At 39.5% G+C, this 27211-nt stretch overlaps 1 protein-coding gene across 3 annotated transcripts in view; it reads left to right on the top strand.

Annotated features, from left to right (window-relative positions):
• The window catches only part of JPH1 (junctophilin 1), an 83724-nt gene extending 74435 nt beyond the window's left edge, over positions 1 to 9289 (top strand). Inside the window, exons 5-6 of one of the 3 annotated variants that reach the window (XM_069004956.1) lie at positions 6478 to 6573; positions 8429 to 9289. In XM_069004956.1, the coding sequence (XP_068861057.1) occupies positions 6478 to 6558 (81 nt within the window). In that variant the 3' untranslated portion in view covers positions 6559 to 6573; positions 8429 to 9289. Of the gene's footprint in view, positions 1 to 6477; positions 6574 to 6739; positions 8214 to 8428 lie in introns of those variants that run through there. The other 2 variants (XM_069004955.1, XM_069004953.1) reach the window with 2 other exon arrangements.
• Positions 9290 to 27211: the final 17922 nt, after the last annotated feature.

Below are 27211 nucleotides of genomic sequence, written 5' to 3'. Positions count from 1 at the left end.
AGTTTATAGAAGACACAGAGACCAGGAGAGTGGTCTACAATGAAGGCAAATACAAGCTGATGCAAATCAACTGCTAAGAAGGCTGCAAGTATAATTATCCATGGGCAGCACAGCAAAATATAATACTGTATGTGAAAGACAGTTAACAGAGCCTGGCCACACAGGATCAGAACTGGAAAAGGTTGGTGGATCAGGAGCAAGAGAGGCAACTGAACATGAGCTCCCAGTCTGCTGCTGTTGTTCAGAGATGTTAATATAATCCTTAGATTTATCAACAGAAAAGATTAAGCAAGAGTACATGGGAGTCTGTTCTGTCTGCTTTTGGCACGGGTGCAGCCACTTCCAGGATAAAATAGAGTGTTCGTAAATCAGGGATTTAAAATGAAAAAAAAACCTTGAGGGGAAGTCCCACAAAGAGCTCCAGGAATGATTAAAACATATCTTAAAATGAAAGATTCAAGGTAAAAAAACCCTGACATACTAAATCACTTTCTGTAAGTGTGCTTTATAAAACAGTTTCCCAGGCTAACAAGGAAATGTGTAAGAAGATCCAACAGCTAGAAAGATTCGGATAAAAATCTTGTTTCAAGTTGATTTTAATGATCTTAATTAAATGTGCCATCAATTTCCAGATGCTGGGGTTTTGGAGCCGTCACTGAAAAGTTTGATAATGAGCATTTTGTCAAGATGATATTCTCTAGTGCTGCAGGAAGCTTTTATTCTGTTTAGTGCGGATCAGAGTAGATGTTCACAGAGGTTTTTTAATCTGAAAATCTGTATTACAGCTGATATCAGCCCTTTAACCTTTCAAATCTCACAGATATGATTCCTATGTAGGGTAGCACAAAGCTGACAGGCTTGTAAATGTTGAGTGAGAATGTACAAATTTTAGGCTGAATTGGAATTGTTTTTCAGCTCTGGTGAAAATAAGTGACTAGAAATAGTCCTTATTTTTCCTTCATTCCAAATAATGTTTTGGAGCTGAGGGAGGCTTCATCTTAACAAGTAGGGTACCTGAACAGCAGTTTATTGACCTTCTAGAATAATCAGGCTAAGGACCATGAATCTACAGCCTGTTATCACGAAAGGTGTAAAAGTGATGAGATATTGTGCATTAGCTACTGTTTGTTCACCGATATTGCAGGTTATCTGGGAACCCTACTCTAGGTCCGTCTACTTCATTTGGAGCACCCTAACTGCGTTATTCTTATTACCAGCATTCCAATATGGAAGGAAGGTAGATTTTAGGAATTCATTTTACTATAACAGTATCTTAAGATGTATGTAATGTATGTGGGTGTTTTTCAGAAATGTCTTCTATGTGTCTATAAATTTGCCCTTATAAACTATATTTCCTACATGCTTATTTCTTCGAAATGCTGAGAGTAAAAATGCTAAACTAATTAAAGCAAAAAAGAGAAGCTTATTGGCCTAGCAGTCTGAGGGAGAAACAGTACAGAATGACTATTAACTTTGCCCGGAGACTTTTAACTTTCAGTATCACCTTTCAGCTTCAGAAAAACAGTAGCCTGTTCTGCATTGCTCCTGGACTGAGCTCACCAGTGTGTTGGAATTAAGCAGTGACTAAGATAAGAGTGCAGTTAGTGAGGAGCAGCCAGATTAATAGAATGATAGAATGGTTTGGGTTGGAAGAGACCTTAAAAGATGATCTAGTTTCAACTCTCCTGCCATGGGCAGGGACACCTTCCACTAGACCAGGTTGCTCAGAGCCCCATCCAGCAGTCTTGAACATTTTCAGGGATGAGGCATTCACAGCTTCTCTGGGCAGCCTGTGCCAGTGCCTCACCACCATCACAGTAAAGAATTTCTTCCTAATATCCAATCTAAACTTACTCTCTTTTAGTTTAAATCCATTCTCCCTTTTCCTAATTAATGTACTTCTCCTTATCCCAGGTGCTTCTGAATGTTGAGAGACTTCAGAATTCTAGAGTTGCATTGGGGAATTATTTTATTTTAGTAAGAAACTGCCATTGCTTTTTAGTCATTCTGACAAATGATTTTGTTATGCCTTGAAAGTAAGTCTGCCTTAGATCCTCCATAAAAGTTCTAAAATATATTTGTTAAGGAATATAAAGAGAAAAGAACTCTCACTTTCATGAAAAGAGAATGATAAAACATAGTTTTGGAATGCAAAAAATGAATCTATTAACATTTATTGAGCACTTTTCATTAGATTATCTAACAGTGCTGTATAAAGTTGTGCTGTACTTTCTCCAGGTTTTCAGTGATAAGGCGTTAAGAACACAGATACCAAAGGGAAGATTTTTAATTCTTCCTTCCATGTGTCTAAATCAAAGCCATTTCTCATACCTGAATGAAACATCAACTTTAATTTGGATTAAGAACTTTAATCAGCTTTATTTGCAGCAAAGCTTGTAGTAGATGTTTTAGTAATCAAATTCATGTTTTGTACTTTCTGTGAATGTGTTACATCCTTAAGAATGTCTTTTGAGTGCAAAAAGATATAGAAACAGTCTTGATTCTCTAGATATCCCCATTTCTGGCATTATACTTGAAAAATATCAGCACATAGTTCTTATGCCACACATACAAGTGTGTTTCTCTGCGTACTTACTCCCTGTTGTTCAAAAAAACAAAGTTTGAAATCATTCCAGAACTCATAAGAAAGAGTCACAGTTTTATCAAGGTTAAATCATGCGTAAAGCACAATGACAAAGTTGTAAGTTCATCAGCTGCTCAGAAATAGCTGTTTGCAGGCATTACCTGTCATTTATGAGAGATAAATCACCCCTCTTTCACCAAGAATTAGGCTCCTTTACATTACATTTGCCACGGTGTGAAGTGTTCACAGAGACACTTGACCACAAACCAGTACTGTTGTTTCTAACTGGTCGTTAGCAGCCTCTAGCCCCAGTCTCAGCTTGCAGGCTGCTGTCCCACCTTGAGTATGAGCTGATTGGAGGTTCTCTTGGATTTGAGTGAAAAATAGGATTGAATTTCACGAAACACTATTGTAGTGTACATTTATGAATACACTTTTTTTTTTTTTTGCTTAATATGTGTCCATGTGCTGCCCTAGGACAAGTACAAGCTCAGGCACAAGTGTTTTACTAAACTGTAATTTTTTTCATTTGGCAGGTAAAGATTTTGAACGCACAGTGTTTAGCCTGGCTTTTACCTGAATGTTGCCCAGGGATTCTACTCCCATATTTTTGTTCAATTCTCATCTCTTTGTTCACTTAACATCCATTTAGTAAGGGCTGTAAATACCATGATGTTAGAAAAATAGAACAGTATTTGCCTGATCCAAAATAAAACCTCTGAGCAAGAACTTTATGCTAAATTTAATGGACATTCCTAATGCAATGGAATTACAAGCCTAGTCTTTTTACTTCCTGGCACTACATTTTAGGAAAATAACTTTCTTTCTTCCCCAAATGGAAGCTAATCATATGGTTGTATTTTGAACTTATATAAATTTCTAACTTACAAGAAGCTGAAAGGGTAAATTTAAGCAGGACTGAAGGTTTTCTACTACAGCTTCTTTAGTGCACCTGTTCTAGTCACTCTTGAACTGTTCAAACTAATTTTGGCTTTTGCTATTTTAAGCCCTTGCAGGACACTAAAGTCTTACTTGTGGTATTTGCCTTAAAGCATTAAATGCTTATTTAGTAGGTGTCTACAAAACAGGCGGTAGTTCATTGCATAATAACTGTGTGTTCATAAATGTTGTTTGATCATTTTTTAGTTTATCAGGAAATCCTGCTTTGGGCTGAAAGGTGTAGTTGTCAGAATGTGAAACACAATAGCAGATCGAAGAATATGAGCTTTACTTCTTTGTATAAAGCACAGACTCATTATCATAAAGAAATAACATATTTTTCTATGATCTTGATGTAAAATCAACAGCCCAATTCTTAAGGTGTCACTTGCTTCTGTCTTTGTAAATGAGACTTGATTCAGAGCATAGCCCCTGGGGTTTTTAGCCTAATTTATCTAACGTTGCTGTGGTGAGATTGTTATACCTAACCTGACTGACAGATGCTTCAAAAGAGAAGTCCCCTTCCCCTCCAACAATCTTAATTCCATGAGACTGTGCACTAATGATACCAAGCTGCCATTAGAGCTGCAATCAGCAAAAATCTGTCTTGCAGCTACCAGGATGCTGTTCCATGATGTATTTCAGGTAATGAACAAGTTCTTGGTTCCTGTGAAGACACCATAGGTTCCATTTTTTTTTTTAGTTGAAAAAATGAATGTGATTTTCATAGATGTTATTTTCAGATATGCAAAGTACTAGATGGCCAAATCCCAAAGAATTTTAATGGTACTTGGCAATGATTTTCACAGTTCCTTGCAATTCCTGGGGCAGTATAACTGCAAAATCTTCAGGTGGGATTTCAGCCTATAAAGGAACCATTACCCTGATTTGAATCACATGGGCAGTCCCTACTAGAATCATAGGATTGTGGAACCATAGAATGTTTGGAGTTGGAAGGCACATTTAAAGACCATCTAGTTCCAATCCCCATGCCAGGGGCAGAGACACCTTCCACTAGACCAAGTTGCTCAAAACCCCATCCAGCACTTGCAGCGATGGGGCATCCACAGCTTCTCTGGGCAACCTGTTCCAGTGCCTAACACCAGAAAGAAGCCCACGTCTTAGTGGAAATTAATAGTGTAATCAAATCACACTTCCTGTAGAGAGCAAGGCTGCTCACAGTGCTGTGGTAACCATATCTGGAGCTGTGCTTTCCTTTTATGCCTGTTCTCTGCCCCCGAGTGTCTGGTATGCTTTGGCACATGGTGAGTCACTTCCACTAAGGAGGAAGCAATATGGTTCCACTTCTGTTCTGTGACCTGGTGGTTGAAATGTACCACTGGTAAGTGGGAGCTTGTTATTCAAAATCACTTTGACCAAGGTGCCATTAAACCTCGTCTTCAATTTCCTAGTGAATATTTTAGACATTCTGCCATTAAGCAAAATGTGGGTGCTACTGCCAATACCATTACCCCGTGGCAGCATTTAATTGGCATTCTGATAATCTCAATCACTGTTTGAACTTGAACACCTAGTTCTCAGCATGTGAACAGACACCTCTGAGTTGGTGCTAAGTGAGCTTGATGGCTGCTATGGATAGAGGCATTGATGGGATTTAGACTCACCAGGGATTTAAGCAGTACCTGACATAATGTGTTTTTTTCTGGCTTGCCATCTGATCTGCTGTGTAAAGGTGTGTTCTGGTAGAAGGTGTTTAACGAGACTGTTTCAGGAAAGCATGTGATATAATAATGACCCAAGTACTATTCCATGGCTTCCCAGTTACACTGTTGCAGCAAATTACTAATAGCAAGTTCTTACACCTTTGCTTTCCAGAAATTATAGCTAATGTTAGCATTATGTTGTCATGAAGCATAATGAACTTCTGCAAGGCATGCCTCATGTGGAAAGTGAAAACAATATATCGTTTCTGATAAAATATATACCTTCTTATGCAAACCAGTGATTCTTGTGTAGCTCAGAAGATAGTTTTCTGCACACATTTTCTGGTGGGTTTTGTGATCTTTGATTTAGGAAAGTATTGTCTGAATGAAAAGCTTCTCTGTTTCTGCTTACAGTGCAACCCTGAAATAAAAGAGTATACAAATCTTTGTAAAATTATGTTGTAATAAACCAAATATGTTAAGAGTGGAACAGAACTGAGAATTTTCATCTGCTGGAACCTTTTTTCAAGTTGATCATTAGAAAGCATCCAGTTTTTAAAAAAAAATATCCAAAATGTCTGAAAAGAATTAAAAACTCTTCTCTGGTTTTATAGAAAGACTAAATTTGTAATGATGTAAATTTTCTGACCAATTTTAGCTCTAGCTGGGAATGGAAGGAGTTTTTTGACTTTTCATTTCTTCAGTACATAGGTCTGTAAGATAAGTGTCAAGTAAATCAAAACAAGTTTAATTTTGCAGCTGTAAAATGGATTTTAATCTGTAATGGAAACAGGTTTGTTAGTGCAATGGTAAGTAAATTTTCTTTTCCACTTGGGTTATCAAAAAAGTGTATTCTTAAGCATCTTTGTTATGTTTGTTTTGAAATGGGCTGGAACTGGAGAAGGAACCCACTGTAAGGATGTAGAGCAGCTCCTTGGCTTCCCTAAAGTAGTTCACATTCTTTGTTTTGCTTTATTTTAGGCTGACATTGTTTTTGTGTCGATGGGTTTGTTTTCATTTGTTTATGCAGTCATATTTGTCAGGTGGCTTTATCTCAGTGTGATTAAGAACAATGAATAATATACTCTCTTCTGTATTTATCCAGCTCATTTTCACACAGATGTTATTTATCTCACCTGAATATCAAGTATAGTGGCTGTGTTTCAGCAGCAGGGTCTGTTTCCTTCAGAACAAGGTCAAAAGCTATAGAAATTGAGAAGTTGGGTCTTGTTCATTGCTGTGCATATGTTGGAGGTTGCATTAATTCTGTTATCTTTATTTTATTTTCAGGGCCCTAACTCAGTCATGATCGCCCTGGTAATGCTGTTGAATATTGGTTTAGCCATTCTTTTTGTCCATTTTCTAACTTGATTGGAATTAGGAAAGGTAAGAAAGGTCTTGTTTTCGTATTAAAATCACCATATCCATCCCACCTTAAATGATAAAGATTTAATTTCTTCACATACTTTTAATGTTCCCCACTTTAACTTTAGCTATGCCTGAATGTGATTCAACATAGTTATTTAATATTGTAACTGTTTTGACCCTTCAGTGAAGTCATGACAACTAGTGGTGTTAGCCCACAGTTCTCTGCAGTTGTGTCATCAGCCTTTTAAATGGCACCTGTCATACTCAGACACAGGGAAGGAGGCTTGGAATTAGGATGGGACGCGAGAGAGATGAAACTTGGAAAATTCAGCCAGGGGCCCAGATCAGTTTCTCTGCTGGTGGCTCGTGGCTTTGGGGTCCTCTGAAAGCTGAAGCAAGCAGCCATGTTGGAAAACAAACAAAATAATCTGCTGAAGCAGCCCCGCCAGTGAAGTGCGTTGGCTTCTCCATCTGTTCCAGCAGAGTGTGACTAAACTGGAAATGTACGGAGCTGCACTTTTTGTTGATGGAAGTTAACAGCTGCCTTACTATTTTACCGTCTGATGTTTTTAGTGGGGAGATGGGAAAACGACTGCCAGAGGAATGTGGTCAGAGGATTCTGTTGCTGTGGAAGTGATTCCAGCGTTCACTCCTATCTCATTAGAAGAAATAGTTAGCAACATCAGTCACCAGTCTTATTCCATTACCTGCTGCTTTTAACATCTCCTGCAGTGTTCTGGGAGATCGAATTTCATTTGCCTGTGCATGATTCTGTTCATTTGTTGTTTATGAAATTTGATGTATAGCCATAAGTAGTGTTTAGTCCAAGCTGGAGAAAGCTACCAGTTCTGCCTAGCAGCAGAAGCAGAAAATCAAATATATTTTCCTAGTCCAAGGATAAAATTCTGAAATTCATTTTCTTAAACCTGAAGAATCATTTTGCGTTAAGGTTCAGTAAATAATACACCATTACTGCAAAACTTAAAGGTACTGGTATCTTCCTTAAAATGCTCAAATACTTACGCCAATACCAAGCAAATTTTTTCATAATAAAAAAATAAGAATCTTATATTGGTATAAGCACATTCTAAACGGGAGATAGAATATCAAAATAAGCCAAGAAAGGTGAGATACAGGGTTTGCATGTTGACTTTTTTTTATTTTTTTCTTAATTCTAGTGCTGTGGTGATTGGTGATTTGAATTAGTATGTTTCAACACTGAGGTATTTTGACAGCAGTTAAAATAAAGTCTTGTCTGGGTGCACATTAATGCCAAGGACAGTTAAGCTAGCTAATGCTCATAAGTCATAATTTTAAAATGCTAGATTTGTGTTGAATACATTCAGGTAGAGCATTTTAAAATGTTAAGTGATTGTTTATCAACTTGATGCCTTCAGTGTCTTTAAAGTCCATTTATAATTTTACCTCAGCATTAAAAAAGCCTCAAAATTTTTCATTTGGAAAGTTTGTCTTAAGTAGTTTCATAGCCCTTCGTTCAAACGATGTGATCACATTTCTTTTTTTGTGCCATTATACTGTAATTATTGTACCCTATATTAATCAAATGCATGCTTATTTATTGAAGATATGTGGTGTGATCATTTGGCAAGCAAACATTTTAATTTAAAGCTGCGAAAAGCAAAGGGCTTGTATTACGGTTTATTTTATCTCTGTTAGAAAATTTTTCATACAGTATAGTTTTTGAACCTGTTTGTAAACTTTCTAAGTTTTTGCATGGTTTAATGGGCAACATTCTTACAAAATATATTAGCTATTTTTTGATGCAGCACAGTAAAGCACCGTAGGTATGGACTAAATATTGTGCAGCGAAGCAGCTCCGAGCAGGGCAGTAACACCGTGGTGTTTTTTACAGAAGTATGTTGAGAATCCTGTGTATTGACCAGTGTGGATAAAGAAGAAAGCAGAAAGAGAGCAAATGAAAATAAAACTTGTATATTTATTTTTTAAAAAAAAAACCTACAAAGTTTAAATTGTGTTTTAAATTTAGGAAAGTGATTTTTAATTATGAACAAAATTTTAAAAGTTACTGTGTAAGCCTTGAATTAATGGATGAAATGTTCCATCCCACCGTTCGGTCACCCCCTGTCTCCTTACATGGAGAGGTAATTTTGTAACTGACATATTTAATTCCTATTAAATGTTTATTTAAAATACTTTATGCTCTGGAAATAATGGGTAACAAAGCTTATGAAAAATGTTTATAAATTGAAGTAAGCATGTTAGTACCATTTATAAATATGTATGATTTATAAGCTTTTTTAAAAACAAAGCTCAAACAAATTGTTGGTATTTTTCTAAAACGTGCACAGCTGTATTTTACATGAAAGGCTATTTATAATTGGTTGTTATACTGTACACTACATTTTGGACAGCACAATGAAGCCTGCCAATGTACTTAGAAATGTCATTTTGTCTATTTAAAGTTTCTTGCTGTCAAAGAATGAACTCTTTATCTATGAGTTTCTCTATTTATAATTCTTGACCCAAAATGTACAATGTACAGTTTTCACAACTGTATTTGCTCTAATAAAAATAAGTTGGTTATTAATAGAGTTTCAGACTACTTTTTCCTGTTTATAAATTACTTTGTTCACTCTCTGGAAGCAACTTTTCTAACAACTAATCAAATTAAAAGGCGTGAAGCAGGAAAATGGGTGAAATTCTAGTCCCTTTGAAATAATTGTGAGTTACTGTTTTCAACAAAAGTGATTCTGGGAAACAATTAAAAATAAATAATTTAAAAAAAAATTCAAGCTTCCTTTTGTGTCTTCTTTTCTCTTCCGATACAGGATTTTGTAACTTTATCCATTTAATATCTCAAATTGTATTCCCACTGCAAGATGGTCTGATCAATTTTGTTGTAATTGGTGAGTGACTGGTCAGTTAACAGCTCTTCTTGTAAGAGAATTAATTTTTTTAGGCTTCACTGCTCCTCAGGGTCTTCATAGGTTCAAAATTAACATTACATTTGTGAACCAGTATTTACGCAGAGAAAATTTGCCATTACAACTGTCTTAAAGCCACTACATTTGCTTAACTACTCAATCAGCTGAAAATATTATTTTCCATGATTCCAGTTCATACTTGTAGCCAGCTGTACTGAAATCCTAATGTTTAGTTGAAAAGTAGAGCAATTTTTACTAATAGTTCCTATTTAATGGAAATATATTTTTAGGAAGCAGTCATTACTGTCTTGTTCTTTAAAATAATTCTACCAGCATGAAGCTTAACTTCAGGAATTTTTATTTTCTGCACAATACCTGCTTCCTAAAGAAAATCTTTGACTCTTTAAGGAGAGAAAAATGCATTCTCAAGAAAAATAAACAGAAAAAACTTTAATGCCAGAAAATTTTAAAGTCAACTTCAGTGAGGTAAGTCTTCTCTGACATTTGTGATCCACAGTCTATACGTTCAGTAAGGAGTGTAAAGTGTCCATGAAATATTTCTTAAGGCATATGAATGTGATAATATACTCAGGCATGTAAAAATCTGATCAGCAACAAGCAGAAGATTTGCATGGAAATAGAAGAAAAAAGTTCCCATAATTTTCAAGTCATTTCCCATCCAAGATGTTTTCACCAGTGGTTTATATTAGAAATGGTGTTACATGGCCAGGCCTCTCCTGTGCCTAAAGGAAAAGAACCCCATGGACACACAGTGCAACTTAATGCTTCAAGATTTGCTCCAGCACGAAAAATTTTACCCCAGTTCCAGCAAGGAAAGCTTCTCAGGCAGAGTAGTTTCTCCTGGCACAGCTGTGTGTTTGCCCACAGGTAAACAGTGAGCTCTCTCACCACACTCATGTGAGGCTTGGTTTCTTGGACAGCTCCATTTATCCTGTTAAACTGTATGTACAGTGTACACAGAAAGACAGCAAGTGAACAAGGGTGAGGTGCCATGGGCTGAAGAAAAAAAGAATCATCTGTCATAGCTTTAAAGCCTTGCTTTACCTAGTATATATATATCTAAGTATATATCTTAGTTTGCCTTTCCATCAGAAAAGCAGTAAGGAACATAAAGAGTGAGGAGTTGTTGGCATTTGCTTTCCAAAAGGAGGGGTTCACTTTTAAAGTAGAAATTCTGTGACATATGGCTATAGCTTGCCCTTCAGATACAGACATATGTTAAAAAAATCATTAATACAGCCTAGTGCTGATTTTAAAAGAAGTAAAACACCTCTTTATGAGAGTTAAATTAAAAACCTTGAAATAGTTACTTACATAACTTTTAATGACTTTCTGTGATTACATATTTATTAAATGCTCTGTTAAAATACACAGTATGAAAAGATTCTGACAATAACATAGGTGCAAGGATAAAAGCCTGGAGAACTCAGCACATACTGAGCCTCACTAACATCCTTAGTTGTAATTAATAAAACATGGTTGTGAATTGTATCTAAAGGGTTTTACTCATAGCTCATTTGAACCATTTAGTCAGGGGAGATGGTTCTACAGGCCATTCTCATATGGAAATGTAATTCAGTAAACAAAGCAAATTAAGAGAAGGAAGATTAAATAAGTTTCAAATGAAGTAGTCTTCTCATTCTCTCATTTAATATTCACAGAAACAGCAGAAAATAGAAATTATGCTAAATCTGAGCAAGAAGCTGTGCATGCCAACGTGCTGTAGCTGAGCCATCTACAGTATCTGTCTCTGCTTTTTTTCTACTGGACACAGAAACTACAAACTTAAGAGACGTTACACCTCCTACCATTGTAGGAGATAAATATAATTTCCATATTCAACATCTTTCAGAAAAAATGTCAATGGCTATAAACTAGAAGGAAAAAAGCCACTTCATCTATCTGAAAAGTTTATGTTGTGACCATGACTGTAACAGCAGAACAAATCCTTCACCCCCCTAAAACCAAAAACAAAAATAAAGCTGGTAGCAGAATTTGATAACAATCTCTCATGTTTCTTCCTTTTATTTGCTACAAAGGGGGGGTGGGGGGGAGGAGAGCAGGGAACAGACAGCTTTTTTTTTAACCCAGTAATGTAAATTTCATCATGTCAGTATGTGCTTGCTTCAGCTAATGCTTTTCACGATCCATTAGGACTGGTTATCTAGGAGATTTTAGGTGCAAACTGGCAGTATATTTTATGTCATTTCTTCAAGTAGATTTTGAATTCTTCTCATTAATGAAAAAAACAGGATTTCCCTTACCACCAGTGAAAATGGGTTTGGTGGTACTTCTGCTGTGCCACTGGTTTTCTAATTATCTTCTGTCCTTCACTGCCCACCCACCTCCCAGTTTTGACAAATTCAACATAATCAGTTTTGCCCTGAATCTGGACATTTCCCTGAGACTTCAGCCACTCACTCCAGGAAGTTGTGGTTTCTGTGGGGCGCTTGTTCAGTGTATTTAGCTCTCTGTGGCTGTGGAGCCCATCTTTCCTGCAGTTTGCCCCACAGCAAATTGCACATGTCATATCACAGTTTTCATTGGGTCCATTCTCTGTGCACTGTCGATGCTGCTTTATGCAACTGTATTATAATTTCAAATCTGCTGTCATTGTCTCCAGTGTCAGGACAGTGATTTAAATACAGTGTGTGGGATCTGAAAAGAAAAATACTGAAAGTGATGCCATACACAGAGGTTTCTGATGGCTCTTTGGAATTCATAGAAACCAAGGTAGTGGTGACATTATTGAGAACAAAATCTGGTATCAACTGGGTTAGGAACTGCTCTACAAATGCCCGCATTAAGATTGTGAAAAAGACTGGCCATGCAGCTGAAGCTGATTCTCAAATCAGAAGAGCAAGGAGTCTTGTTGAGGGTTGTGATTTATTGGATGGTGCAGTATGATGATTTCTCGACCTGATACAGATACATGCCAATTGTTGGACTGAATAAAATACATCCTGTGTTGGAAGTTTGGGGCTGCTGTCCTGCCTGAGCTTTCGTATGTCTTCCTCCATGTCTTGTACTGATTAATCAGGCAGCTCTGTGGAAGCTGGGGCACATACATTTAGACAAGGACTAGATTTTATGTTCGTGAGGGCCTTCAACACTAGTTAAGTAAAGAGCAATAAATGATCGAGAGGTGAATCATAGGCTGTAAGCCATGGGGTTTGAACTCTGCTCTTTTTTTATTCTGTTTTTTCCAACCTGGAAGAAAATACAGAATACAGTCAAAGAGTAGGATTTCAGGTGTTGTCTTCACAATAATAGGTATGTTAATCCACGACAGTACCTGAATTTGAGAGAGAGACCTGTCTTTCTCAACTTTACAGACTGGTTCACTGAATAGCAGCTTGACAGAGTCACTGTATTAGACCACAAAAGACAGATCTTGACCAAGAGTGTTGAGAATGGCTGCCTATATTTACATTTCTCCATCTATACTTAATGATCTAAATTTAAAAATTTCCTAACGTCTGAACACCCAATGGTTATTATTCAGAGACATGTGGGAGAGGAGGGGGGAAATCAGATACTACACTGAAAACTGGTCTATGAAAATGTTAAATCTGGCCTATAAATATGCCAAAGGTTGGAAGCATTTAGATTTGGGTTTTGAATCAGTCATTGGAGCTACAGGCTCTGGTTTTGGGATTTCAGTCAGAATCCAAATCTGGATCTGATTCCAAAGGTATACAAGTGAAATACTTGAACCAGGAGTGCTGTTAAGGAAGAGGCTGGGGGGAGAGGGAGTTACTTAAAACCAGGCTGCTGTAACTCTGGGTTAATTAAACTGTTACATTCTGTACTTCTGGAACAGTGTCATTAACTTTATTTAACATTGCAATTTTACTATATTCGGGACATGTTCCACAGAATACCTCAGAAACTATCATCATTCAAGGTAATGGTGCTTAATTACTTACTCAATTTTAGCTGCAAAGTACTTTTATCATGTAATACCACCAAGTCTTCAAAAATTGTAAACTGCCTTCCATTTCATTACAACAGCTCAGTTCTAGGTTTTGTTTAGGCCACTGATGAGAAAGGCACTAAGGGATGGGATCGGCTACCATGGAAACAGTGAAAACAGAAGAGCGCCAGCAGCGTTTCACAGGGGCTAGGACTAAAAAAGACATTCTGTGAAGAGAAGGTAATTGAAAGACATTTACATCACAGCGGATGGCTTCCATGCATTCCTGCCATACCAAGACAACACATTCCTGGCATAGGCTGCAACAGGCCTCCACATGCACCAGTGATACTCAGCAGAACAGGCATTGTCAGAAGGATTGGAAATGAATCTTTAGGAACAAGGAGGTACAGACATGTTGGAATCTAAAACAGAAGAAAGAGGAAAGCATGGGGAAAAGGGAGGAAGGGGAAAGCAGAAGCCATGAGGAACCTATATGTGTTTAAAGGGAGGGGAAGAGATTGTTTATAGAGAAAAAATATTAAGGAAATAGACAATATTTTACAGAAGAAAGTGGCATTTGTTAGATAGGAATATGAATGGGGTAGAGGACTGAGAAGTAACCATCCTCAGTACTCAAACAGCTGCTCTAGAAAGCTGCGTTCCAAGCCCACGGGGATTAAGAAAAAAACAGATGGACTTAAATTGCATGAAAATTGAGATCCAGGTTGGGCATAAAGAAAAATTCTCTAATTGTAAGAATAATATCTTTGAATTAATTACCACAGGAATGAGAGGATTTAATATGTTTACTCTGAACAAGATTACAGTGCAATTGCTGAATGTCCCTTAATGGCCTATTTTCTGTGATTCTATGATAATTATTATGGAATGTGAAAATTAGGTGGGATGGGAAAGATCTGGGAGACAAGAGAATGAGGTCTTCTTTACTTAAAAAAGAAATGAGGGTGTAGTGCAGGAGGATGTTTGGATAAGGCAGATGAGAGGAACAAGAAAACGTGAGCCATAGAGAGTGAAGAAGAGTGTCAGGGGGTTGACAGAAGGCACACGAGCGAAGGGAATAAATGGGCAAAACCCACAAATGCAGTGCAGGAAGGAGTACAGGCAGGAAGTGGGCCGGGAAGCCCTAGGCAGTCCTGCAAGAACAGCACACTGAAGCACAGCAAAGATGGCTTAGGAGACAAAAACAAAGCAAGACCAAGGAAGCACCAGGTGTTCAGCAACACCACAGGTGTCCATCATTTTCTCAGTTGAAGATACTCAGTGGACTTTGATACAATTTTTAAATCATGGGAATAATTGAAGTTATCAGGAGGCCTCCTTTTAATAATTAAATGTTCAGGGAAACATCTGTGTCCAAAACCTGCAGAAAACAACAGCTTGCTGTTAGAGCAGGTTGGCTTGAGTTCTACTGAAAAGAGTCAGTTATGCAGACATGGTAGCAATACATTTTATTAACTCCTTGTGTAAAATTTCTCCAAGAAAAATACTTCATACTATGGGAGGAGTTTCCTGCTGTTCCTAAAGATGCGATAAACCAACCAACAAAAAATTTAACCACTACTTAATCGTATTAGCTCCCCATTTGAAAAGAACCCTAAAGCAGATTTTCAGGTTTATGTCCCTGAGCATCTCCTCAGAGCACAGAAATGTTGTTGGTATTTACAGTGATTCGCTGCTGTACCAAATGTTGCATATGCTCTATAGACTGTGGTGTTGTGAGTCACGCAAGAAATTACGTAACATTTGGAAATACATTCAGTCATCTGCTTGCTACAGAAATACTGCTCACAGATTCTTCACTCTCTTTTATCTCAACAGTCTTTATCACCCTTGTTAAATGTTATTTTCATGCAACTTCCTCAAGGGGAGATGACTCAGCCAGAGAGTAAATGATAATGCTCCATTGACACCAATGGCCATATGTGCTGGTAATCAGGTGCTGCCATCCCTGCCTCCTTGACAAAGCTATCTGTTGCATTGGGGTTTAATTGCATCCAGAGTGCTATTCCATAGTGCAAGTGTCACCAGGAACAGGGTGAGAACATAACCAGTGAAAGGCACAATCAGTAATGCAGCCCTCCTTCCAAACAAACAGCAGTTCTCCAAAGCACCAGTGTTGCCTCCTGGCCACACAGCTTTTGACCTGTCTCCTGCCTGGCCACGCTGAGGGGAGAGATGGGCTTTTCCCTGTAAGTGAACAAATGCAGGATCGAGGACAACTTTTAGCCACAGACCCCTTCCAGTAAGCCAGACTTCACTCAATCTCCTCTGATTTACCTGAGTGCTAATTAGTTTATGCCAGGTCCTTAAAAGGCTGTGTGGGCACCTGCATGCCTCTGAGGATTTAGGGCTTCATCCAAGGCCCACTTCTTTCCTGGAAGGTGGTGTCAGGTGGTAGGGGGTTGGAGTTCATTGGGGTTTTTGCACACACACACACGTGCATGCACTTGTTTTCTGGTGTCCATCTTTCTCAGGCAACAAGAAACAGCTGTTTTACTGTTTTCTGCCAGTAATTGGTCATTTCTCCCTGTCAAGCAGCCTGAAGGTAGCAGAGACATTTTAGAGACTCAGTGTGGACATTTGAACTCCATCCTCTACCCAGGAGACTGAGCACTTCTATAGTCCATTGCTGTCAGATAGATAAAAATATGTGATGCATGGAGCACATAGCCAGCTGTAAAGTCTATCATTAGTGCTTCTGGCCACTTCTAAAAACTTCTTTTTAAATTATTTTAAGCGTTAGGGTGGGTTTTTTGGTGCATAAATTTAGTGGTCTTTAGTGATTGACATAAAAAATGTCAATCACTGGCTTTGGCTGCCAGAAATAGGGCCTGCTAAGTGTTCAGATAGGTGAGATGTCATCTTGTTAAGAAAAAAAACGGAAAGAAAAATATTTTCAATTCACCTTATGCCTAGTAGCTAATTGGCTGACATTTCAAAACCCTGTGTTCACACATCTCACATTCTTCACACTAAATGAGAGAAATTGAAAACACTGAAGAAAATGTATTTTCAGGCATGAGAAGAAGCATAATTTGAATTTATTTTGGATGGAAATGAAAAGTGCATTTTGGTTACATTTATGAGTCAGAGAACCTCAAAGCCCATCTGTGTACAGTGATATTATGTACACAGGGGCCGGGCCTGCGTCTCAAAGGCCGGCGAGACAGGCTGCACACAAACACCCTACTGAGGACACCCTCTGTGTGGGCACAAGGCTTCTTTCAGTTCACTCTTCAGACAGAATTCCAGCTGCCAGCCAGCTGTAGCTGCGAGCTTTAGGGCAGAGAACTGGCAATGTGACCTACGGCTGGAAAGCTGGAGGTGGTGGAGCACCCTGGGCTCAGCCAGAGGCCTCCTGACACCTCCACTTGCCCCACTAGCACTGGGTCTGGAGCACTCCCTGTATCCTGGAGAGGGCAGTGGTGAATGATGGTGCCTACAGGACACCTGCACACGTGCCTGGCTCCTACAGCCCCCCAGAGCTCGGTGCTTGCAGCGTGCCATTAATGGTTTGAATGTCACAGCAGGAACCAGCTGTTGCATCTAGGCACCTTTGGGGTATTTTCAGTATTCCAGATATGCCTTTGTCAAAGCCCTGTTGAAATACTGCAAAAATACTGATGGCAGAGTAAAATAAATTGGAAGGAGAGCAGAAAAAGTTGCCACTTGCAAGACAGAAACAGAAACGAGGTGCTTCCGTCCTTACAGTTCGTGCACGTGACTCGGGAATAAGGCTGGCAGCCAAAACTGCCCGATTGTGCCTATCGAGTGTCCCTGTGTTGGGAGGGAACGTCCTGAGGAGCTGGCTGGCCACTGACATTTGGAAAATGAATGAATTGTGCTTGCCAGGTGCTTGAGAACAACATTTGGCATGAAATAGCTGGCATGACATGAGTTTGCAGGCAGTGTTTTATTTCCTATTCTTCTAGACCTTCCCATTGTATCAGGGGACTAAACAGGAGCCTGTTTCAGAGCACACCAAATATTCCAAGGGGGTAGTTACAGATATATTTGCAGTATATTAATTTTATTAACATACTTAACTAGAGTAGGATTGCATATAGGATATTTTCCCAAAAAGTAACAGCAGTGGAGACCTGAAATGGATCTGGAATGCATGCTATGGAGACAGTGGGAAAATCTGGGAAAAGTCAAGGTAAGAAAATGTGAAAATAACTTATTTCCAGAACTGATGAAAAAGAGGAACAAATTTTGCAGAACTGAGCTACCACTGTTGTTTATAGACCTGCTTTAACTAGGAATAGGGTAAGCCCTGCTCTCTGCCACCCTTCATTTTTCCTTTTTGTGTTTTGTTTTTCTTTTTAAATGCCACTCCAACTAACTTTAATGCTTCCCATAGCAGAAGTAATCAAACTCAAGCATAGGAGCAGATCTGATAGAGCAGTCTGTCACACATTGCTTCAGAACAACCTTTGAATCCTTAGTGATCTCTGTGTCTTAAATGAGACACTTTGTTCCTGGAAGCCACAGGTGCTGCTTGTGGCACATCTACAGCAGAGAGACCATTTGAACCTACCTTTGTTTCATTACTCAAGTCACGTAAGGTAGATAGTTAATATACTAATTCAGTGGTCATGGTGATTAACCCATACCTTTTATAAACTGTAGAAAATTCAATGGCAATAAACAAAGTTACTGTATAGCTGGAGAGGAGCTCTTACAAGCTGATTTGCTTTCTTGCAAGAAAAATTACTTGATCTTGAAAGAATCTGGACTGGCAACTTTGGATAAATGATGCAAGTAGAAAAGCCAGGCCAGAAACATGAGCTGCCTGTTTCCTCCTGACGTGCTAAGGTCTGTCTGTCTCACCTGAGTTTTCCTTATTCTTCTAAGAATCTCCATATTCTTTGGAGATTCACACAATTTGGCCCTTTGGTCTTTAAGACAAAGGTGAATCAGCAATCCGAATTGTGACATTTTATTAATGAATATGTAATAGTTTCCACTCCACACTGATTTTCCTTTTTAACACTGATAAGGAAATTTCAGTCAGGACATGGGTGCAAAGTGTGCTGCACTGTCACAGCTCCAAAGAGATGCAGCAGAAGGGTTCAATGTTGAACATTCACACCATTCTACCCAGGAGACTTCAAAGGTCTAAATTGTCATCCTGATTTCAAATTAATGATTTAAAATTTGCAAGTGGTAGTCTTAACCTTAGCCTTTCCTTCTTCTCCCTCTGGCTCACCAGTAAATCTCTGATATTTACTGTAATGTACTGTTTGCTTAAGGACAGAGAGATGCTGCATGTTGTTTCTCTTTGGCTTCACAAACATGATTCTTGTCAGGATTGTATGACTTCAAAATCAATACCACCCACTGGAAAAGTTCAGGCAGACCAACACATTAGGTGATTTACCTTCTCCCACAGACAAATTTACTGTTTTTACTAGGAAGAATAGGAAATTTAAGCTCTTACACCATGTGAACAGAATATTACAAGCACATAAATAATTACTTGGAATCTAATAAAAAGATAGGTGATCATTTATTACAATAATTTAATTGCATTAATGATGTAATTAACATCTGCTTAGTTATAGAGTTATTGCAACAAGTGAGTAAATAAACATTCATCCAAATGCAGGAACACTGTCTTTTCAGGAGGAAGGGACATATGCAGGACAATCTTCAACTTCTCAATTAAGATGAAACAATGAAACAAAATTAATCTATCTTTTATTAAATGTTTTTTTAGCACCTTTGTAAGATAAATCCTCAATATATCTGCTTCTTAACATTCAGTGAAATTCAAGTAAAGCTTTGCAGAATCCAAGGCTCTGGGCATATCACAGAATTTCAGGGTTGGAAGGGACCTCTGGGGATCGTCTAGTCCAAGCCCCCTGCCAAGGCAGGGTCACCTGGAGCAGGTGACACAGGAACTCATCCAGGTGGGTTTTGAATGTCTCCAGAGAGGAAGGCTCCACAACCTCCCTGGGCAGCCTGTTCCAGTGCTCTGCCACCCCCAACATAAAGAAGTTCATCTTCATGTTGAGATGGAACTTCTTGTGTTTTAGTTTACTACACTCGTCCTGTCGCTGGGCACCACTGACAACACTCTGGCAGTATCCTGTTGACACTTCCCTTTGAGGTATTTATATGTATTGATGAGATCCCCTCTCAGTCTTCTCTTCTGCAGACTAAGCAGACCAAGCTCCTGCAGCCTCTCCTCATAAAACAGATGGTCCAGCCCCCTTTGGTCTCTGCTGGACCCTCTCCAATTGCTCCTTATCTTTCTTGTACTGAGGAGCCCATATGCTGTGGTAAACTTTGGGGTGCTCATCCTTGACATAGAAACTGAAGCCTTTCTGCCAACAAATTGGAGACAGCATTTGCAAAGGGACCTGCACTTCACTGCAAGGAGAGAGCTGCGAACTTTTACGTGGCGTGTGCCAGACCTGCAGTAATTGGTAGTCAAGGTGCAATACTGCTCCAGCACCTCAAAGCACTGGAGCTGGCACAGCATATCCCACTCTCTGCTTGCAGCTTCCATCCTTGGCACTTTAAATCACTTTGTGAGCCCTGCCACCTGCCCTGAAGCTGAGCCAAGAGGCTCCTGCTTCCAGCACTCACTGCACAGTAACAGAGCAAGCCCATCCAAGCAATGGAACCAAAGGGTTCCATAACCTCCATGGAGGGAAGGGGGCACAATGGGCAGCTTTGGCCAGCAGCCTCAGGCCAGCTGAGAGCAGCAGCTGTGACAGCAACCAAAACTGCATGAAACCCCTGCCCAGAAAGTCTCACACCACAGCTACTCTGCCTCCATCCTGCAAGGGGTTGTCCATGCCATCCATGGCAGTCGAGGGGGGAAACCCCATCACACGCACAGCTGTGGTTCAGCCTTTAAATGGAGACTTCATGCTGAGACTCCCTCCAGCTAAGACAAGCTAAAGCTTTCAAAACCAAACTTTAGACCCTCCACTTTAGTCACTCATAGGACATCCTGACCAGTGCTCCCTGCCAGCATGGCTAGAGGGCTCTGGGCAGGTCTGCTCTGTGGTTACATTTACAGATAGCTGTGCTCTTCTGTGGTCATGTTGCTGAGACCTTCAAGTTTATTTCATGTAGCCAGTGCTCATGTATTTTCCATAGTATTTTGAAACTGCCTGGCATCAGAATTCATACTATTTATAGTTTTACATGCAACTTAATATTTACTTCAATCTCCAATAGGGGTGCTAACTGTAAATGTCAGCGGATTACTTACTATGGCAAATTAATTAGTTATGTAATTATTCTCTTTTTAGGGAGGAGAGACTGTTAATACTTGTTGGATTACTTGAGTCTTATGAACCCTTTGAAGTTCTTCAGCATTTTGGAATATTTAGTTCAGGACATGCAACTTTAAAGTAACAGTGCAAATAATATCCCAGAGCTTAGGCATAAAGAGAATTGTTTTGTTTAACTCAGGTATTAACAGTACTTTGTCTCAAATGAACATTTCATTTGTGCTAAATTACAATGAAATTCCAGTTGAAGCATATAAGATGAGAACATTTAATGAATTTATTGATGAATGCTATTATGGTGACTATGTGCTGGGTTAATAATGGTTAATAATGATAGGACAACTGAAATAAAGTATCACCAGCTCTTACCAACTAGCTAACCAACAGTAAATTTTTTCACTTTTTTGCCCTAAAATAAAATTTTAAAAGAGAAGGATGAATACTGAAAGAGAGAAATCCACATTGATTTGTACTTTAACTCCCTTTGATGTTTTTGGAGTGTAGTTACTTTTATTTATTTGAACGGGACAAATGCATAGGCCAACTAGTGATTGCTAGAACATGCATAACTCATAAAAGGGTGCAGTTCCCTTAACATATGACAGGCTACATTCTCACAGCCAGCACCACAATTTAAAAAAAGTATTAAGAACTAGCAACAAAAACCTGTGCTAAGCTGGCACACACACAATGGATTTTTGAGTACAGAGTGCTGGTGTTTTATATTTGACAACGGGGAGACCTCACTGACGATTTTGTTGCTACTGGAGGCCCTGCTAAGCAGCCATATGTGCAGAGCAGTAGTAGAGGCAAGTTCTCTGGGATGGGACAAGATGGGGCTGACTCAATACTTTTATTTTGTACAGCATATACTTCACTTGTAGAGCTCACAAATAAATAATGTGTGTTTCTTTGTTGTCATCACTTAGCATCTATTTGGAGATGCAGATTTTTTTCTTTCCAGTATAATTTTGCTTTATCCCTTTCCACCCTACTTGTAAAAATTCCTCAAGATCCAGAAGGATGGGAAGCTGTCAGGAAACAGCCCAAAACCTCTTCTACTGCAAAGCGAGGCTGAGCTGGAGGAAACACATCTGAAGGAGCTCTCCCCAGTGGGATGGCTGGGGCAGGGCTAAGGCCCAGCCTAGAAGAGCACGCAAGCAGGAAATCAGGGAAACAGATGGAGCCCTGAGACAGTGAGAGGGGAGGGTGTAAATCTGGTGAGCTAAGCAAACGGGCACCATTGTTCCCAAACCCAAGAAGCTCTTCTACCGGAAAGATTACAGATTGAAATGAGTGTCCAAGCTCTTTGGTGTCCTGAAATCACTGCACTCTGGGGTCCCATTGAGGGATCTGGAAGCAGAGCTTCCCTTCTTAGAAATAATGGAGTCAGGAGGGTATTTTTGCCATTAGATTTATCTGTCTGAAAAAGGTATACTTAGCATATACCAAACACCCTACAGGAGCTTCCAGCTGGGGCCAGACATGTGTCGCTGGTGGATCCCCTGCCTGCAGCTCCCCAGTTCCCTGTGAGGGTGCTGTACAGTGAACATGCAGAAACAGGCTCTGGTCCCATTTGAGGACTTGTTTGATTTGAATTCAATATTTCTGCAGGCATAGAAGGAACATGAAGAGTGTCTTCCAGCTGAGACCCTACAGGATGACACAATATCCATACCACAGCTGTAAGTTTACTGCTTCTAAGTTCAGACTGTTCGTTCTGCTTGTTCAGAATCATCATTGCACAGAGTTACATCAGCATCAAGACAGCTATAGTTGGAAGGAAAAAAATAATTGGCCCTGTCTGTTTGCATTCTGGTTTGCATATATTCAGCAAAATAGCTATCTAGTACTGGGAATAATTAGTGAATTTAAACCACTATTTCAATTATCATTACTTCATTGATACTCTTAGTTAACTTCAAGGCATCCTGAGGGTCAGGCACAATGTAGCACTGTTCAGGAAAATGAACAAACCACAGGCAGCTCTGTTAAGCCAGTTTTTCATCTCAAGGCTATTAAGGACTTCAGAGAAGTGGCATTCCCATTACTGAGATGAGAAATTGGATCATCAGCTGATCTGGATGATGTGATTGGACACGGTCTCTTCTTCTCATAGGAAGTCTGCATTTAGCTATGAAAAGCAAATCCTAAGAGATCTGCAAATTAACCATAAAAGCTTTAGGGTCTATAACAACACTGTAAGTACTTGGACTAAGTTTATAATGCAAAAAAAAAAAGGCCCAAGTTTATCATTCTAAGACCAAATTATATATTCTACATTCTGGATTTTTAAATATACCCGAATAGGTTTGAGTAGTCCTGCCAATGACTACACAAGTGTTAAAAGTGCAGGCAGGCTCTTTTCTGGTGTCTCTGAGTTATATGGTTCTGACACGATTTAAAATGAGATATGCAAAATCCATGTCACATATGTATTCAGCAGGAAGCTGAATAGCTCATGCTGCTAGCAGAAGAGAGAAAGAATATCAGGCCATTTTAAATATAATATTTAGCAAATTGTTTCCCATGAAAGCAATAATTGCAAGGAACGTCTTTGCAACAGCTACATACATTTTCAGTCCCTTCAAGACTTAAAAAATCATTCCTCTTGTATGGACAGTCATTGACATCCTAAGACCAGAGGAATCTAAAAACCCTAATAATTTTGACCATTTCATCAAGCATATATTTACATTTAAGTTACCATCTATTTGATTTCCTCCTAAATGAGTGTCAGCTAATCAATCTGAACATAATTTAGAAAGTTCCTCAGTATCATCTCAAAAACTAAAATCTCTCTACACATTTAATTCTTTTAGAAGCCATATGTATTGCCGTGAAATAAATAAAAGAACTGCTATATGAATAAAACAGAATATTTTCATTTTAGCTATAGAAATGACTGGGTCCTAAGTGAACTCTCCCTGATTATATGGTTCACCCTTGGCAGATGGTATTGTCAAAAAGAATTATGAGTTTTGTAGTTTGAACTCTCCTGCAAATCACTCTAGGATGGAACATAATTAGACTTCCAGCCAGCACAGGTGCCTTTACCCTCAGCTCCCACTTACAAACACAGAGATTAGTGCTGGGAACCCAGGACAGGTTCAGCTGAAAGCTACTATCTCTAAGCTCATCAAAGTGATAACATCAGGGTGCCTCACAGAAAACCAGTTTGCAAAGGGTCTCTCTGGTAAGCTCAGGAGGCTCATGCCCATTTCTTGCAGCTACAACCCCACTGCACCAGCAGCACCTACGCTACTTCCAGGGCATCTGCTCAGCCTGGTCCCAAACCTCCCCAGGGATGCAAATTCCCCTACTTCAGTTGGCAGGCTGTGCAGAAAATTTACATGGAAAAAAAAAAGTGTTTGTAATGTCTAAACTCATTAATGTTCACACATTTTAGATGAGATTGCTTTAAATTCACTGGAATGAGCACTCAAGCAGAGTAAATGACCAGTGCAAGATGAAAGATGGTTTAAATATATCCTCATAAGCAGGCCTGTGGTAAGGATGGGTTAAAAAGCCTTGTCTTATGATGATGTTTTTCAGCAGGTCCAGTAAGCAGAAGGTTCTTGTTGAAAGGTCACTTGTACTATCTCTTCTGTACCTTGTGACAGAGCATCTGATAAAGAAATCTTGCAAACCATTGATCAAGATTTATTCTGGGCTTGTGATTTGAGAATTTTACTTTCCTCTAAGGTGTTCAACTTCTGAACATTTTCTTTCTATATTCCTCCTATATAATGCAAAAATCAAGCTACTTAATAAAATATCTCAGATCTGCATGTCTTACTTTGAATGAAAGTACTGCTTAGGAAGAAAGGGGAACAGATGCTGAAGATAAAAAATCTCAATCACTCCACGCTGAAGTCTGGCAGTTGTCATCAATATAGATCTCATGACGCTGCTCCCAAAAATGGAGAATACACATGTTAGCCAAAATTTTTCTGCACGTAACAGTAGCGTTATTCTTGCAGCAGGTTTGACTTAATGTGATATTTGGTACTTTCTGACAAAGATTTTTACGTAGGATGCTGTGAGCTTTCAATCTGTTGATGCATTACTTTCTGGAAGTGGGTGTATTTAAGTGGTAAGTGTAAGGGATAGACAAACAGAGGCAGAAATCTGAATAAATCCATCTCATAATTGGACAGTGCTGCATGCCCAGTGCGGAGCCTTTTTGTGCCCCCAAATCATGCTCTTCCCACAAAATGGGGCAAATGGGTTGCTACCATTGTTGTTTAACTCCAGCCAGCAACTAAGCCTCACGCTGCCACTTGTTCACACCCCCACCAGCAGGATGAGGGAGAGGATCAGAAGGGTAAAAGTAGCAAAAATCTTGTGGGTTGAGATAAAGACAGTTTAGTAGGTAAAGCAAAAGCCTCACACACAAGCAAAGCAAAACAAGGAATTAATTTACATCTTCCCACAGGCAGGCAGGTGTTCAACCACCTCCAGGAAAGCAGAGCTCCATCATACATAATGGTGACTTGGGAAGACAAACACCATCATTCCCAATATCTCTCTTCCCTTCTTTCTTTCCCCATCTCTATATGCTCAGCATGATGCCCTATGGTGTGGACATCCTTTTGGTCAGGGGTCAGCTGTTCTGGCTGTGCCCCCTCCCAGCTCCTTGTGCACCGCCAGTCTCCTTGCTGGTAGGATGGGGTGAGGAGCAGAAAAGGCCTTGGCTCTGTGTAAGCCCTGCTCAGCAATAACAAAAACATCCCTGTGTTATCAACACTGTTTCCAGCACAAATCTAAAACACAGCTCCATAACAGCTACTGTGAAGAAAGTTAACTCTACCTCAGCCAAACCCAGCTAGTCTCTTTATAACTGTCCTGGAATCAAAAGTGCAGTCCTTGTTCAACAACACACTTGGGGACACAAGCAGTTAATCACCAAACATCCACACGGAATCGAAATCTTGGTATTGCCAGGCTTTGAAAGTTGTGTTGCTGAGCCAGATTAACAATCTGAGTTGGGCAGCACATAAACACGCTCCTGCTTTAGAGTTCTGAGATCAGAGCTGCAAGTCACTTCAGTGCTCGGGGACGTTGGCTCGTGTGGGGGCTGGCAGGATCATATAATGGGATTTTCATAGCTCTCTTGAAATAACCTGAAGGTAATACCCACCAAACAAAAAGGAATAGAGAATGAGTGCTGTTTGGGAAAGTAAATCAATGTCAGATTGATTTCCCAGTGCACACTGCCAGCTTCCTACAGAAGTCTACATTACTGGCTTTCTGGAAGCTAACAGGAACAATTCAACAGGAATGGGAGCTCCACCTCAAACTAATTCCAAAAGGCACAATGTGCTTATCTTTGAATCCCAAAAATGGAAGAAGAGTGGGACCAGCTTTATTTTAGCTTTGGGGAGAAGTATGAGGAATTAGGGAGAAAAGCAGTACCTAACTTCTGAAGGTCTGGTCAGCTGCCTGCAACACCATAGCCCAAGCAGTTGAGGCCAAGTGAGGTGTCAGTTGTCCTTCCAAAGACACAAAGGAGAAGAGAGAAGATTCTCCATCAGGCATCTAAGAATTCAAAACACCTTTTTCTGGATGAAGTGAAACATTCTCTGGATGCATTTCTACCATTAGTTTGCACTTAAATGCACTTAATCTCTCAAAAAATGTCCATCCACAGTGAAATATAAACCATGGCTTTCTCCTGACTGCAGAGGTTGAAAAAACAACAGCATTTAGAATCATAGAATCACAGAATCACAAGATAAGCTGAATTGGAAGGGACCCATCAGGATCATCGAGTCCAACTCCTGGACCCACACAGGACACCTCAAGAGTCACACCATGTGCCTTAGAGCATTGTCCAAACAATTCTTGAACTCTGTCAGGTTTGGTGCTGTGACCACTTCCCTGGGGAGCCTGTTCCAGTGCCCAACCACCCTCTGGTGAAGAACCTTTCCTGATATCTAATCCAGTCCTCCCCAAGCTCAGCTTCATGCCCTTTCCTCAAGCTCTGTCACCAGTCACAAAAGTGAAGAGATTGATACTTGAGGACACAAATCCTCATCTTTAATTACTATTGCAGGCACATTTTTCTGGAGTTACATATGAACTTTTAGGAGAAGTCTGTAGGAAAACAGCTAAGGAGCCTGTTGGGGTCATGGCCATTAATGGAGCAATTAGCACCTTGTCATTGGGAGCTACCTGAGCCTTGCCTGGAGATGGCTGAAGAAGTCCAGCTGTCAAACCCCACATCAGCCTCTCAGGCTTTGGACTCCTGCCTTCTTTTTACACTGCCTGTGTGTCAACCATCCAGCTGTCAGCTCTCATTTTCCTATTGCAAATCTTGGGGTATTTCATATTCACAGCTATTTCATTCATATCTGCTAGGACCAGAAGTGAGACTTAACTCCTGAAGCCTCTCAATTGCATTTTATTAAAAAAAAAAAAAAAAAGAAAAGAAAATATGGTATTTTCAAACTCAAAATCCAGAAAGAAAAAAGAAATCCAGGACTGAGGTCTATTTCAAAATATCATCATTTAAATGTTCTGATTCATGCATT

Source organism: Aphelocoma coerulescens, chromosome 2, assembly GCF_041296385.1.
Source record: "Aphelocoma coerulescens isolate FSJ_1873_10779 chromosome 2, UR_Acoe_1.0, whole genome shotgun sequence".
In the NCBI taxonomy this organism is placed as follows: domain Eukaryota; kingdom Metazoa; phylum Chordata; class Aves; order Passeriformes; family Corvidae; genus Aphelocoma; species Aphelocoma coerulescens.
The sequence above is the reverse complement of the archived record's forward strand: the minus strand, read 5'-3'. Positions and strand labels throughout refer to the sequence as shown.